We start from the raw sequence: 15,952 nt of genomic DNA on the forward strand, positions 1-15,952 counted from the left end.
AATTTTTAAGTAAAAATGTCCTTACAAAGAGTCAAAGTGTGGGACGTGTCTTGAGGATAAGGAGTCAGGTGAACTGCAACTTTGCAACTTGAGGGCAGAGAGAGCAGTGACGTCAAAATTGGGGTTTTACACAAGCAGACCATGTGCAAAAACGGCATTTCCAAACCAAAAGAGGAACATAAAACAATGAATCAGGAGACTGCTCAAGCTGATAGAGCCACACATCTACAAGTGTCTCTGCAAAACAATGCAATGAAGACACGTGGGTGGGTCGATTCATAACAGTACGAGGAGATCAAATCTCAAAATGCCAACTCCACAACTACCTCAACCTCACACATGTCCAAGGGCTGAGCTTCAACTCCCACACATGGATGTAAAACCGAACCCTTTCCATTGAAAACCCAGGTGTTACACTCTTTGTGCGCCATTCTGACATCTACCAGGCCCAGGCATTGTGCTCAACAGTTACAGCGGCATCTCCTCAACCCGCTGCTGGCATTAGAGCAGAGGAAGTGCTGAGGGGAGAGAGGTATTGCTTTCCGTCTCTTTCTGATGATGCCGATATTTCCATGGGAAGAAAGACGGATGTAACTCGATTTCGGACGATGTGATGCATGTGCCAGAAAGCAATTATCCAATTATCCTGTCATCCGGCACCTCCGAGGATGGAAGCATGGGGCGAGAGAGATAAGAGTTCCCGCACCGCGTCGATACTTCGGAGGCCACGTGCTAACGCTAGAGGACGCGTGCCAAAAACTCGCAAGGTTGATTCTGGAGTTTTTGGAAAGAAGCTGCGAGTGCAGATCTGATCCGGCAAAACGCAAGTGGAGACAAGAGAACATCAGCTGTCTATTTTTTCCAACAGCTCTTTGACAGACCATTGTACCTTCGAGGACCCTCAACATCCAACAATGAAGAAGCGTCAAAGTTTAACGACCAAAGCACTGACAGTTCTGAAAGCTCGACACCTGTCCCTAATGAATTAGTTTAAGACAAATGTGACAAGTTACCTCACGGACCTCCGTTTGAAATCTGTACATTTGCATCATATAGTGTTTCAAATGGGTGAGCGATGGTGGGCGCGTTCGAGGGGCCATCCCCCCGCGTCCCTCGGGACCAGGAGTCGAGCCCTGCAGTCATAACCATTGCCTCTCTATGGCCAGAAAGGCATCTGTTGAGTAATCTCTCTGAAAGGCGATCCAGTTCGCCTGCCTTTCACTTAATGGGATTGTTTCTATAACACCTCAAAGACGTGCACCATCTTGAGATTATATCAAAGAGGGGTTTGGAGGAGAGGGGAGCTGCAGAAAACAGATCTGTGGGGATCAGGAACGGGCCTAAACCCATAACGTCAGGCCGATCTAAGTGATGTAAACAATTACGTAAATTGTTTTTATAAACAGAGTTTTGGTCATAAGTTTGACATTTTGTGAATATGTTAGGAATATCTCTATAAAGAATGCAGACAAAGAAAATTAGGTCATTTCGCGATTATCTTTTATTCTGAAAGGTCCAGAAAAAGGACCAGATTATGACTAGAAAATTGTTCACATAAATAATTTGTCATCCAACTGTGATTTTTTACCAAGGTTATAATGGTTTACTAAAACTCAAAAACTGTTATAATTGAAATTCGGTTAATTGAAATCCAATCAAGTTTCAGCCTAAATATTATTTACCGGACTAAATTTAACTATAATTTAACTAAACTATCATTTGAATGTATTTAAATAAAGAAAAATGTTGCTTCATGCAATAAAGAAAATAAGGCACTAAAATCATTAACTGAAGAAAGAAAAAAAAAAACCTAAAAGTTCAACTGAAAAACAAATAAATGTGTATTTTAATTATAAATTTGTAGCAACATAAAAAGTCAAAATTGTAATAAAACTACAATAATACTGAAAACATAATAAAAATTAAGTAAAGTGTAAAAAGATTTTAGCCTAACAAAGTGCGGATAGTTTGTAGGACGGAGCCATGTTTGCCAAAATGTTTGTTTATGTTACTGAGCAATAAGATGAAGAAACATTGATCAAAATACTCAAAATACCTTACGATTATTAAAAAATACATGTTTATAATTATTTATGTTCTATGCCGTCGAGTTGGATTCTGATTTTAACGCATGTAAAGATAAAAAACGTAAAGTAACCTGCAACTTTACATTTCAAACAGAGATGGCGATAAAGAGTCTAAAGTTACAGATTGCAGCTTTAGATCTATCTGATGTTTTGCCTTTTTTTGTTGTCTGACTTGCCATGCGAAATCATGTCTAACAGCTTAGAAAAAACTAATTCTACAGTGTTCCTAACATTCCTGTTGAGAACAAGCCTTATTCTTGAAAAACTGACAATGTAGCTATGACAACCTATCAAATTCGATAGGCAGGTGATGGACAGGTGTCTTCTTGCACACTAGCACAATAGATGCAGGACGGCGAGAAACGTTGACGTGAGATAGAGATATAAAAAGTGAGAGAGACACCCAGAAAACCGCCAAGCTTTCTGTGGGGTGTAATGGGAGACCGCTCACAACATCACACCTCTGCTGGTGCTCAGGGGCCTTTGAGAAGCTCTCACTGTCACACTGATACAGGGCACCATCCTCCACTCTTTTGTGTTATACAAAAGAGCCGCCAAATAATGTCCCCACACCCACCCAATGTGAACAGACAGCTGTTTGTCATACAGGTACAATGTACAGACGTTATATACGGTAACTAACCCATCCACACACAACCACAGATGTGCATCCTATGCAGGAATCAATCATGTCATCTTGGAAGTGTTTGTTCACATATGCTTAACGGGCATTCAGAAAGAAAAATGACTCTTACTTTTAAGATTAGAAGATTCGAAAATTAGGACTTTTCAACAATATTGTGCGGTTCTCATGAAAATAATGCATATTATTTTATATAAAAAGTGTTACAATTGTAATAGATTATTCTGACATTTAAAACATTCTGATGTTTTTGGGGCAATATTTAGAATGATATTGTAGCAAACAGTTGTAACACCCGAGGAACTACAATTCCTAGCTGGAAAACTCCCTAGCAACCACTCAAACACCTTATCAGACAACTATCGACCACTCACAACACTTTAGAAAGAAACCACTAGCAATCCCCCAAAAGACCTTAAAAACCACCTAACATCCACTCAGAAAATCTTAGAAACTGCACAGAAACAACTGTAACACCTTAGAAACCACCTAGCATTCACTCAGAACACCTTAGAAACTGTGCAGAAACAACTGGAACACCTTAGCAACCACCTAGCATTCAGTCAGAACACCTTAGGAACCACCTATTATTCACTCAGAACCCCTTAGAAACTGCGCAAAAACAACTGGAACACCTTAGCAACCACCTAGCATTCACTCAGAATCCCTTAGAAACTGGGCAAAAGCAACTGGAACACCTTAGCAACCACCTAGCATTCACTCAGAACACCTTAGAAACTGTGCAGAAACAACTGGAACACCTTAGCAACCACCTAGCATTCACTCAGAACACCTTAGAAACTGTGCAGAAACAACTGGAACACCTTGGCAACCACCTAACATTCATTCAGAACACCTTAGGAACCACCTAGCAACCACTCAAACACATTAAAAACCACCTAACAAACAACCAGAACACCATAACAGACCCATTTACAGTCACATTAATTTAATTAGTTGCTGCTTAAATCCAAAGCGACTTGCGATGTGTCTCTTTGTCTGTCTGATCAAATTGAACACACTAGCTTAACTGTGAATTCTCTCTATACAACCTTCTTGGAGGAAAGAAGGGGGAATGGGTTGGGGACACGGCCCTTGAATCTGCCACATGAAAACCAACCCCACAATGTATCCGAAGCGGTTGTTTGACAGCCACACAACATTTCTGAAATGCTGCAAGATATTTATACTGAAAAAAATGAAATCGATGTCATGGGTCGACGATAAATAAAACTGGAGGTCTGAAGTGGGCGATATATTACACCAAACCAGACGGGATGACAACCAATAAAGGAGAATAGAGTCCAAAAGGCAATCCAAAGTGTCCTACAGCCGCATTGATCCATGGCTGTTGATAATCGCCGCATTTTCCATTTCACTCCAGAGTCTTTAAAACATCGAAATATGACTAAATATAAGGACAGTCGGAGACTCTGGGCCCGCTTCCGCTGAAAAACTATGTTGTGACCTCTGCACGGTTCAGCCAACCATCTTAGTTTTAATTAAAAATCTTTCATAACGGCAAGAATTATGGAAGCGCCGACTGGAAAATAGTTAGCGGTTGCGTGAATGAAATACGGCGTGCCAAAATGGGCAGAGACATAAATAAGGAGCTCCGTGGCGTCTGTAACAAGACTATCAAAACAAAGAATCCTGCACTGGGTTTCCGTAAAACGCAGCGACTGTTGGTTAAAAACCTAAAGTGCTGTAAGTTACGTCTTCTCTTCCGATGTAAGACGGGGGCACTATAATTAACCACCGCACAAATTCCCACCTCGAACACACCCGTCTCTAATTTTTTATTTCGCTGACTGTTAAACATGGGTCTTATAAATCACATGTAAACGGCTATTTCCTTATTTTATGTAGGCGGAATGAAAGTTATTTAAAAAGTCGTTTAACACAAACGGTCAATTCAATTTAATACATCAAGCTTCACAGTTTAGACAGGGCTCATTAAGCTGGCCGCACCTGACGTGTCCTACTGTTGCGAGACACGCCGCAGCGGGTCTCCTGTGTGTTTATCACGCTGTCAGCCAGAGAAATGGGTGGCCTCAGCCAAAGCTAATGATTTAGAGGTGACGGAGGAGGTTTAAATATTACTCGCTGAGAAAAAGGTTCGAATGAAGGAGGTTCGGGGGCCAAAGGTGCGGCATATAGCACCAACAGTTGTCAGCCGTACAAAGAAGCCCAGTGTGAAAGGCAATCTCATATTGCAGAGATCCCAAGCGGAAAACCACTCTGTCAAAGCCGAAAGCGACGCAGGGTGAGCTCAACCTGTGTCGTATATGCAAACTCTGTTAGTGTTGATTCCGTCTTAGCATTTTACAGTCCTACAAATTTGTGAAAATGGGGGAAGCTGTTGCTGATGCTCTCAGGTTGGTAAGAGAAATGTCATAAAAATCATAAAATGAAATGTATCCCATAAAAGATGCACTTGAGTGGAGTATGTGCGTGTGGGCCTCATAGAAGAAAAGCATTCTCACAAATAATATTATTTACGGGTACTACAAGAGTTTCTAATTATGTTTTATAGGATTTAGGGGGGTTCTTTATTGTCGACTCAACCTCTACATCATATATACATGAGGAACCTTGTAAAATGTGAACAGACTTAATGAATGACTTATTAATGATGAATTTTTCTTTAACTTATATCTTTTTGTAAATACAACAATAATAAAATCATAAATAATAATTAAATAAATAAAAAAATCCACTTTGTGTTATTATTTCAATTATTGCTTTAGTATTTTAATTTTGTAATTACTTTGCAATCTGTAAGTTTGCCTCTTTGTCGCCACCTCTGTTTGAAACATAAAATGATGGGTTACTTTACATACCTTTCTTTACTTGGGTTAAAGTCATTATTTATTAAAATTATATATTTTTGTTTAATTGTAATAGATAAATAACAATTAAATAAATAATAAATAAAAATAATCAATTTTGTGTAATACCTTCAATTATTGCTTTAGTATTTTAATTTTGTAATTACTTCGCAATCTGTACATTTTGCCTCTTTGTCGCCACCTCTGTTTGAAACATAAAATTATGGGCTACTTTACATAATTTAAATGTAAAGTCATTTTTTCATTAAATTATATATTTTTGTTTAATTGTAAAACATTAATAACAATTAAATAAAAAAAATATTTTCTTTTTTCGAATGTTGTGTTATACCTTCAATTAGTACTTAAATTTTGTGATAAAAAAAATCTACCTTTTTCAAAAAAGTCTAACTCCCTACAGTTCCATTATGAACCCCTGGGTGTGAACCCTGGTTTCCTCATTGTAGGTGTAATTCTTTTCGAGAAACTCACCACCTCCTCATCAGATAGATCGCGCCCCTGAATGCTGCTGCTGTCTCGCACGGCCTGCTGGTGCCTCTTTCCCTTAATGTGACTGAACAGGTGGACTTCAGAGGTGATCTAAAAACACAAACACAGAGGTCACAGGTCACTCTTGGGGGATCCGGCGAAGAGAAGGCCGATGGCCCGAGACGTACACATCCACCTCAAAATACGTTATGCCATCATTCAGGGTTTGACAGTTCTCAGGTGTCGAGACATATGTTCCGACCATTCAAAGCTAAATATGATCCCTTGATTCTGACTGACATCTGCAAAGCTGACAGACACATCTCATAAGAGTTTGAAAATCAGATGACGCTGAATAACTATAAATGAACGAAAAGCTTTGACGACTCCCCTTTGAACGCGCCGACGCCCCGGGCACTGTTGTCGGTTAGCTCAAGTGTCACCTCTTGACTTTGTAGGGCAGCTCAACTGTCCCAGAAACTCAAGAGGTCATGAGAAAAACACACAGACTCCTCCTTCGATGAATACCTGGATTATTCATGTGTTATTTCTCTTTTGGGAAAATAGACAAATGTGGTTTAAAAGGTAAAGATCCAGGCTGGAAACCAAAAGTTTGCAGCTTCAAACCCTGCAACAAACCCTTCATCTTGTTGAAGTGTGATGTAGGGAGTAATTGTAAAGTGAACTGAACCGCATAACTCTAGGTTCGGAGTTTTTTCACAAACACCTGTATTAAAAATGTTGAATTTTGTGATAATCTTCATCTGTTTTAAAGCTCTAAAACACTTTCTAGCATTCACGTTTTCGAAATTGTCCCCTCGAGACTCATCGCACAGGGTTCTCGACAAAGGTTCTCGAGTGTCTTGTAACAAAACGTAGCACAGGAAAAAAAAGCACGATTGAGATCTGAGAGCTACGCCACAAGGTTGTTCCTTACAATAAAGTATCAGATAAACTATAGCACAGGTTGTATAGATTACATTTGGGGCACATTTCCATTTTGTGTTATTTTGTTGTTCAAAAGTCTCTAGTCACGGTTTGCATTAGTTCAGTAAAGAAAATCGCTAGGGTTGTCACGATTATGCAAGTTGGCTGACTGTTAAATGTGTCATATATAATGGCGATTATGACGATTAATTGTCTGCTTTACAGCTTTAAAAAATATGACTATTAATTGTTATACAAATTTAAGCCTTTAATTAATTTGCAGTATTAGATTAAAATACTTTTCATCGTTAAATACATAATACATTTAAATATATATTGTAGAAATATAAAATGTTCCGTAAATAACTAAAGGATGAGGTTTTCTCTATACTTCTATACAACAAGTTCGCTTTTTACTAGGGCAGTTCAGTGATTAATCGTGATTAGGCGCATCCAGAATAAAAGTTTTGTGTTTACAAAATATACGTCTGTGCACTGTGGATGTTAATTTTGTATTTATCAACAGATACACGTAAATATTTAAGAAAAATATCAAATGAATAAATGTTTATATAAAATTATAATGATACATAAATATATAAAAGCAAATATTTCCTTAATATATACATGTATTTGTACACGCACGTTTATAAATACCAAACAAATATGCACTCTGCACAGACATATTTTATGTAAACAAAAAACTTTTATTCTGGATGCGATTAATCGCGATTAATCGTTTGCACAAATCCCCCGTGTTTGACGAAGCAAAAAACTGAATTTAATCCAACGGACACAGGTTTTTTTCTTGTGCCAGGTGAGGACTCCATTCTCTGGATGCTTGTGTTGTTTGTCTCCAGCGCCGAGTCCTGGAGTCGAGCCCACACAGGAGAGTCTGCGTATAATATCATTAACTAGAGTGCTTCCCGTTGACCCAGGGTTGATCTCTGGTGTCAGTGCCTGGCCAAGGTCATCTGACATTTTTAACAAGATTTCATTCTCCTCCGAGCTTAATCTGATGTCGTTTGAAGCTCCAAGGTGTCTGGCCCCGGTCGCAGTAAAAAGCATACGTGTCAGAGATAAACGCGGCCACTCTGAGATTTGTTGTCTGTTGCTTGAAAACCATAATCCCGCCCAGCTATGAATCTCCTCCCACAGTTCATGTTTAATTAATGCGGTTAAATTCTAATTTAAATAAAAATCCTTGTACTCTGTGATTTTATGTACTCTGCCTGGCAAAGTAACAAAGGCTAAATTGTACATCCTCCCAGCATACAGCTCCAGAGAAACTTTGCCCCAGTTTTTGGCGTGACTGGAGGAAATGCATCGCGCCCTAAACGTTCCAGCGTTTGGCCAAACATCACAGTTTAATGTGTAAAGTCAACTATAAAGTAAACCATTCGTAGGCTGGCTTACCACTGCGGCGCTTTCAAAACATTACTCTGTTTGAGAAGGCCGATGTGTCAATGTCTGGCTCAACCAATGGGGCGAGTTGGGGCGGGGCTACCTGAATGACAGACAGAGGATGGATGTATGGGGGCTGTGGGAGTGTTTTGGAACTTGATTTTATTTCCAGTTCATTTTGAGGTCTCAGAATAACATCGGCTCTGTTGAGTCTCTGATGACTTACCACAACATTACAGAGCGAGCATTGTTTCTTCCGTTCGTAAGGTGTGAGTTTGGGTGCGTAGTCTGTGTTAGCGTGTCTGCCGCTGCTCAGCTCGGCCGCCTTCTCTTTTCTCTGCTCGATTTGCTCCATGTGTCTGCGGCTGCTCTCGTCATGCTGCACCAAAACAAAGAAAAAAGAAGCTGTTATTTTACCGTCTTAAAATTTGCAAATTTATACTCAGCCAGCATCTTGAAGTTTTTAGTATTTTTTTAGTATATATATATTTTTACGTTTTTTTTAAACGTTTAACAATGTACCTTTTCGATTAAATGATTTTTGAGACCATAAAACATTTTTAAACTAAATCTACAGTAAATCTACTTGAATCTGAACCCATGTTGAATCTGAATAAATGGAGTGAAATCTTTACTGAATCTACCTGAAATCCATATAAATAAATATTAAATGTAAATGTTATCTTTTGAACTATCTCTAAATAAATAAATATTAAATTAGATCTAATCTTTCTGAATCTATATTAAATCTATCTGGAGTAACTAACTGAATCTATCTGAAATCTGAGTCTTTATTGAATTATTTGGGATCCTTTGCGAATGCAGTTGGAATCTGAGCCAAACACTGAATCTTATCCCTAACAGAATCTACAATGTATTGAATCCATCTGAATCTTAGAACTACACAAATTTACAGTATACTGAATCTAATAACTTACTTAATGTATAGTATATTAAATCTATCTAGGGTTACCATACGTGCCATTTTTCCCAGACACATCCTGGCCAGGATTTCGGGTGCGTTTTCCAGAGGTCGCATTTGTCCAACGCATACATCATCAAGGTTGATTATTTCATTTAGATTATTGAAAAGCCACCGTTTTATTTAAAGGTAAGAAAGAAACGCCAATGAATATACGTTTTAAGGCTATAATACACTACAAGACTTTTGATCAGATTTTGCCCAGATTTTCAGTCAAAATTGTATGATGTCGGTTTATAAAAAATCTGTTCAGATTTTTTAAACCTTGTAGTGTATTCCAGCCATTAAGAAAAATAAATGTTAATTTATAAGAAATTTGTTTTTTAACCAAAGTGTGAGAACCTTGACAAACAATGCGCATGCCTTGTCACCCGAAATCTACCTGAATTATATCTGAATCAATAAGGAATCTATCTGGACTCTACCTGAATCCTCACTATATCTATCTGAATCTGAACCTACATTATATTGAACCTATCTGGAATCTATATAAATCTACTTTACCAGCAGTACAGGATCGTCCCAGATGTAAATCAAACATTGTAATTGTTACATTTACATTTAGGCATTTGGCAGACGCTTTTATCCAAAGCGACTTACATTGCTTTATCCTATACATTTTACATAGGTATTTGCAATCCCCTGGGATCGAACCCACAACCTTGCGTTGTTAATGCAATGCTCATACCACTGAGCAACATGAAAGAATTTAGATGGTTTATACTGGTAGTTCACCTTCATTTGGATTTTCTTCTGTAGTTCCTCCATGGCCTCCTGTTGAGCTGCACTAAGCGCAGCCAGACGCTCCTCGCGGTCCCTATAGTGTTTGTTAAACAGAAGACGATAATACCTCTCTTAGTGTTTGTGTAATAAGAACGGCATAACAATCGCCTATTAACCACCCATAATATCGTGGCATCTATACATCCACACAGGTTACGCATGACAATGAATTCAGTCTACACAATGAAAGACTCTGGCCAAAAAGTAGACAAAGCCTTAAAATCTTTAACTATCACCTTCAAAGACCTTTTAATTCTCTTGTAAACTCAAACCAACATCAAACTCTGTCTCACAAACTTTCCATTTACAGTTTCGATGTATCAAAAAAAAAACATCTGTATTCCATATATTTTTGTTTAGCTTACACACATAAACACACTCCACTAATAAAGTTTGAAACGCTTCAATTCCCACAAGTATTTTGAACTGTTGTGTGTATCCTTGAGTTTTGCTGATTCAAGCTCCCGGCCTATTTGGCAGGATGTTGCGGCACTAACCTGGCTCTCTCCCGTGCCGCGTCCTCCCTCGCTCGCTCCTTTTCTTGCCGCTGCTGTTCGATTCTCGTCTCCTGTTCTCTCCTCCTTACCAGCAGCTCCTCCACACGAGCCTGCCGCTCGGCCTCCAGCGCCCGCTTGCGCTCCTGAACAATTAACGCCACATTTAGCCTTTTTCATGCTAAAGAATACGACAATGTGATCATATGTGAGAGAAAAGAAACAAAGGAGTTCTGTACCTGGACCGCTTCATCCCTGGCCTGTTTCTCTTCCTGTCTGTGGTGGCGTTCCTCTTGTAGCTCGTTGAGTCGTTGTTCGTATTCGTTTAGCTTAGCCAGTACGTCATGTCTCTTATTTTGGGCTTCCAGAGTGTTGATGAAAGCGATCTCATTCACCTGCACAACAGCCAACACATCCTCAGTGCTTTCCAGAAAAGCTTTCCAAGCATGAGATGGAGTACATGCTAACAGTGTGTATTATTATAGTTCATGTCCACCGTAAGTGAACGCAATGTAAACAATTTTTTTAAGTTGTTTTGGTTTAATCTCTACTGTTTCTTTATATTGTTTAACATGCTGAATACATCACATAACTTTTTAACCATCGACAGTACTCAATACTAAAAAATATTTTCACACATTTATTCATTTCGGTATTTTTACTCGTACACAGAAATGACAAGGCACTGGCATAATAATGAGCTAAAAACAACAATTTAACGTTAAAAGTTACAAAAAATGAGTCGTCCGTTCAGACGTTCAAAAGTGTATATTTGATTGTTTTTCTCTTTTATGACTAAAGGTCTTTGCACATACGGTCCGAAATATTTGTGAACGTTTTTTCGTATTAACGGCTTTCCTGTTGCTCAGTGGTAAGAGCATTGCGTTAACAACGCAAGGTTGTGGATTCGATCCCAGGGGATTGCAAATACCTATGTAAACTGTATAGGATAAAGCAATGTAAGTCGCTTTGGATAAAAGCGTCTGCCAAATGCATAAATGTAAATGGCGCTTGTTTGAACGGTGTCTATGAATTGTCCAAACGCCTCTCAAAATGTTTGCTTACGGATGCGAGAAACATAGAAAATCGAACCCAATCCGAATTCTTTTATGACGGATAAAAATATCGGAGGCCTTGTGTAAATGTGATTGACAGAACGTGAGGTCGTATTTATTTTTTAACGTGCGGAAATTTCCGACTCGATGTGCAATGGCCTTAAGACTATCCTCACAAACCAAGTTCCAGACATTGTCACCCATCATCGCTTCATCTCACCTTCCCTGTGCTACCGAAATTTCTAGAATTTCCTGTTAGTTACAATTAGAAAATAGTTATATCGTAACTAATGATATAAACTCAACATTTACTGGAGTTAAATATACACTAAAACATTGATTTTACATGAAAATAAATATCACCATGAAACGGTCTGGTGAAACAACACTGTGTTATCTGTAAAATTTCTGTTTTTCGTTGATGAAAACTGCAAACCTTTGCCTCCTCTTCCTGCGCTTTCTTCACGATGGCCTGTAGCTGAAGCTCTCGCTTGAATTCTGCATGAAGCAGCTTTTCCTCCATCATCCTCCTCCTCTGATCCAACAGCTCCTCTTTCCATTTACTCACCTCCTTCTCCTGAAAAAAGAATGACGGGTGAAGATCAAATCCCCACAAAACAACTGTTCTGAGACTGGAGGTCAAAGCTGTCAGAGGTGTGAGAAACATGTTACTACCCACTTTAGGCACGGATATATAAATATGCAATATTGTCTTAGATCTCACTCATCTCACAAGAATGGGGCAGAACAAAAACAAACATACTCTTCAGGGTTACCAACATTAGATTTAAGACTCTTGGCCAGAGTGTATCACCATGAACGACTAAAATGGCTGTTAAGTGATTCTTTCAACGTCTATACGGATTGGATTTTCCCCGGTGGCTGAAATGGTTTGGGGAAAACTAACCGAGCTGTGTCTACAGGTGTAGAAGAAGAAACCGACATACTCTTTCTATGAGTTTCTGCAGTTTGTGCGTCTTCTCCTCTCGGAGCTTGTCTCGGAGCTGCTGGGCTTTGAGTTGCTTCTCTTCATACTTTTTCTTTGATTCTGCGATGGTTCTGATAATGACATCAAATAGCAGAAAACGTTTCAATGTGCTCCTTAAAGTCCCTGTGAAATTAAACATTACAATTCCAATTTCTTCATGAAATATTGCAGCGTTTAATGTAAGTAGCTTATCAATGTGGGTCATTCTCGTTTTAAAATTCATGTGGCCTCATAATCTTTAATACAAATCTGAAAAGTACTTCCGCCCTCTAGTGACTATCCATCTCATTGACGCAAGTAAGACGGCTTGGGCGGAGCATCTGTTAACTCCTCCCCTTAAACTGTCAGTCTGCTCCCAGTTCCATTAAAAAAATCCAACAGCTGATTTTAGACATCCAATCAAATAGCAGTGAAAAACAAGACACGCCCACTTTTGCATTCTAAATTCTCTTTCACTAGGAAATGAGTCAGATTATGGAAGTAACAACGATCTCATCTTTCGATTCAAACATTTATTTAACTCTATCAGAATAAATTTTTAAAACAAACACACTGGTTAGCAATTACACGAATAAGAGTGTGATTATATGATGTAACGCTAGACAAATGATGACAAAATAAACGTATGAATATTTTTAACGTGCTAATCTGAAATAAAAATAATCAAATGCGTTAACGTGTTAATGTGTATAGGCCTAATTTACCTCTACTTTTAAAACTTGAATTTCAAAGTTATCGTCATCACCATTGTCCTCGGCGTGAAAAGGTCTTTAAGAGAATTTAGCTTCCAACAGAAATGTTATTAATTTAAAGCAACTTTGTTTATTGATTCAAGCTAAATTTTGGGAGAATGTGACTTGTATACCGTTTACGTGAAGGAGAAGACAGTTTCTCATGCATGTGGATGCCGTGGCCAGGTGGACGTGATGGTTCTTCTTCAACAATGTCACCCCATGAGGTGCTCTGACGCCAGGGCTCCCGAGCTGAGAAAACATGAGAAGAAAATAAAATGAGATTACGAAATGAACATTTTCAAAATAGTTTAGAGAGATTTAGAAATATAACTCGAAAATAAATGATCTCATTTTAATAATATTATAATATTCCCAAAATATTGTGTTAAAATATTATTATTTTTTTGCATGTTTTATGTCTTTAAATGATACTGGTATCATAGTTATTATAGCATATAGTTTTCAGTCATATTGTAGCTTTATTACTATTTTTGCACTATGCATTCTGTTAATTTCTGTTAAATGCTATGGCATTATTAAAAAATTAAACTAATTTCCATTTTGATAAGTTTTCAAATAATAATTATGTTGATATTTAATTTGATTTCAGAATTTTTTAATAGTTAGGGTTATCGGGTTATTGACTGATATAAACATGTTAACCATAAAAACATTAATGGTTTTTTACCATCATAATCAGCTAACATTTCGCTCCAGTCCAAGTTCAGGCCAAAACTTCCACTTCCGATACTTGCCTTAAAAAGAGACCAAAACAAATGACTTAACTCAAGATGCTTTTTCACTATATAACAGCAATGAATTGTTCGTAGTCTAGACATTAAATAAATCTCTATAAACTTAAAGTTGAAATACAGAGAAGTCGCTTTCGTTGTCAGTTTCCAGTTCGTTGTTCTCCGCTTGGATCTCCCGCGTCAGCTGTTCCTCCTCAGCGATGGCGCTCGCGATGGCCTCCTCGTTAGCTTTTTCCAGGCGGTCGGCCAGCTCTTCCTTCTTCGCTAAAACTTCAGCCATAGACTGGGGCTGACAACAGGAACAATAACACTCACGCTTAGTCACAAAATTCAACGCACCAAACCGAGCTGTCAGAGGCATAAAATCCACAGCAATCCACACCATGCCTTTGAGCACATGCCCAGACAAAATAACTTTAAGTAAGACAGTGTGATTAATTCAGCACTTCATCTGGAATTACGTTAAACTTTAATTTCAGGAATGCGAACGTTCAAAGCAATCAACGTCTGTTGGAGAGAGTGTACCGCAAAAACTTTACGAATGCAAAAAATTCAACACCAATCACAAAATGCATGGGGGATGCATACCGAAGTCATGCAGTACGCAACCACAATAAAGACAAGGGCATGAGATGGGGAAGGTGTTCTTATATGATGTTAAATGGTGCGATACACATACAGCTCATCCACCTTTTCCACCACATCTTAAAAATACCACATATCATTCACTCACCCTCGTGTCATTTCAAACCTGAATGCCATTTTTTGTTCTGCCGAACACGAAAGAAGATATTTGGAAGTATGTTGGTAACCAAACAACAAAAGGCCCCCATTGACTCAAACCACTGAGACATTTCTCAAAATATCTTCTTATCTGTTCTACTGAAGAAAGAGTCACATTCAGGTTTTCAATCACGTGAGAGTGAATAAAAACAGAATCCATTTTTTGGGGGGTGAAATATCCCAGTTTCTTTTCCAGCCTAGAACCTGGACTGGCACCAGCCCTTCTAATACTTCAAACTTTAAATACTTCAAATGTTTTCTTCAAACAGTAAAGGGTCGATGCTCATTTTAGGTTGATAAAGAAAGGTTTGTTAAAGGGCGCATTGTTCCTCATACATTCCTTCCACAGACGCACCTGTGGGTCTTCATGACCCGTGATGACTGGTAAATTGCCAAATATTTTGGAAAAACTATCCTTCCCATTGCCATCAGAGGCCACAGCACTTGACCTCTGCTTCCAGGATCTGACGAGTGAACAGTATGCCAAGTGCCAATTTCGAGTGGGCCGTGGGAGAAGATGGAGACAGTGGGAGCCGCAGGAGCTAGCGTCAGACGTCACACTAACAGGCGTAATGAGAAGTGGATTTCTCTCATCGGGGCGCCTGTTGGTCTTACAACTGGAGTCTAAACAGAGCGGCGCTTATCTGACCCACCCAGAGAGATGGTGTCGGGACCTCGGAAGCAACGAATCTGGATCTTGACACGACAGTTGTGCGTCTGTGCATTTAAGATCAATCCATCTTTACCGTGTCAGACTTTTGTATGAAGAGCCGTTGAGGAACTCTTCGCACTTCTTGTCTTAAAGGGACAGTTCACCCGAGGATTTTATTTTTATTCATTATTTATTCACCCTCATGAGTTTTCAAAGCTGTATGACTTTCTATCTGCAGAACACCAAATATTTTGAAGAATATCGGGAACCAAACAACATTTTCCCCCATTGACTTCCACTATATGGACACAAAACCACTGAAACACTTCTCAAAATATCTTCTTTTGT

At 38.7% G+C, this 15,952-nt stretch overlaps 1 protein-coding gene across 4 annotated transcripts in view; it reads right to left on the reverse strand.

Moving 5' to 3' along the window:
• scaper (S-phase cyclin A-associated protein in the ER) overlaps positions 1-15,952 on the reverse strand; it is a 111,189-nt gene that overhangs the window by 65,694 nt on the left and 29,543 nt on the right. For all 4 annotated transcript variants that reach the window (XM_056739901.1, XM_056739903.1, XM_056739902.1 and 1 more), the window contains 10 exons: positions 14,291-14,458; positions 14,106-14,172; positions 13,549-13,666; positions 12,643-12,754; positions 12,132-12,272; positions 10,880-11,035; positions 10,644-10,786; positions 10,099-10,180; positions 8,608-8,760; positions 6,054-6,161 (listed from right to left, as the gene is read on the reverse strand). In XM_056739901.1, the coding sequence (XP_056595879.1) occupies positions 6,054-6,161; positions 8,608-8,760; positions 10,099-10,180; positions 10,644-10,786; positions 10,880-11,035; positions 12,132-12,272; positions 12,643-12,754; positions 13,549-13,666; positions 14,106-14,172; positions 14,291-14,458 (1,248 nt within the window). The remainder of the gene's footprint in view (positions 1-6,053; positions 6,162-8,607; positions 8,761-10,098; positions 10,181-10,643; positions 10,787-10,879; positions 11,036-12,131; positions 12,273-12,642; positions 12,755-13,548; positions 13,667-14,105; positions 14,173-14,290; positions 14,459-15,952) is intronic.

This window comes from Triplophysa dalaica, chromosome 24, assembly GCF_015846415.1.
Source record: "Triplophysa dalaica isolate WHDGS20190420 chromosome 24, ASM1584641v1, whole genome shotgun sequence".
NCBI lineage: Eukaryota > Metazoa > Chordata > Actinopteri > Cypriniformes > Nemacheilidae > Triplophysa > Triplophysa dalaica.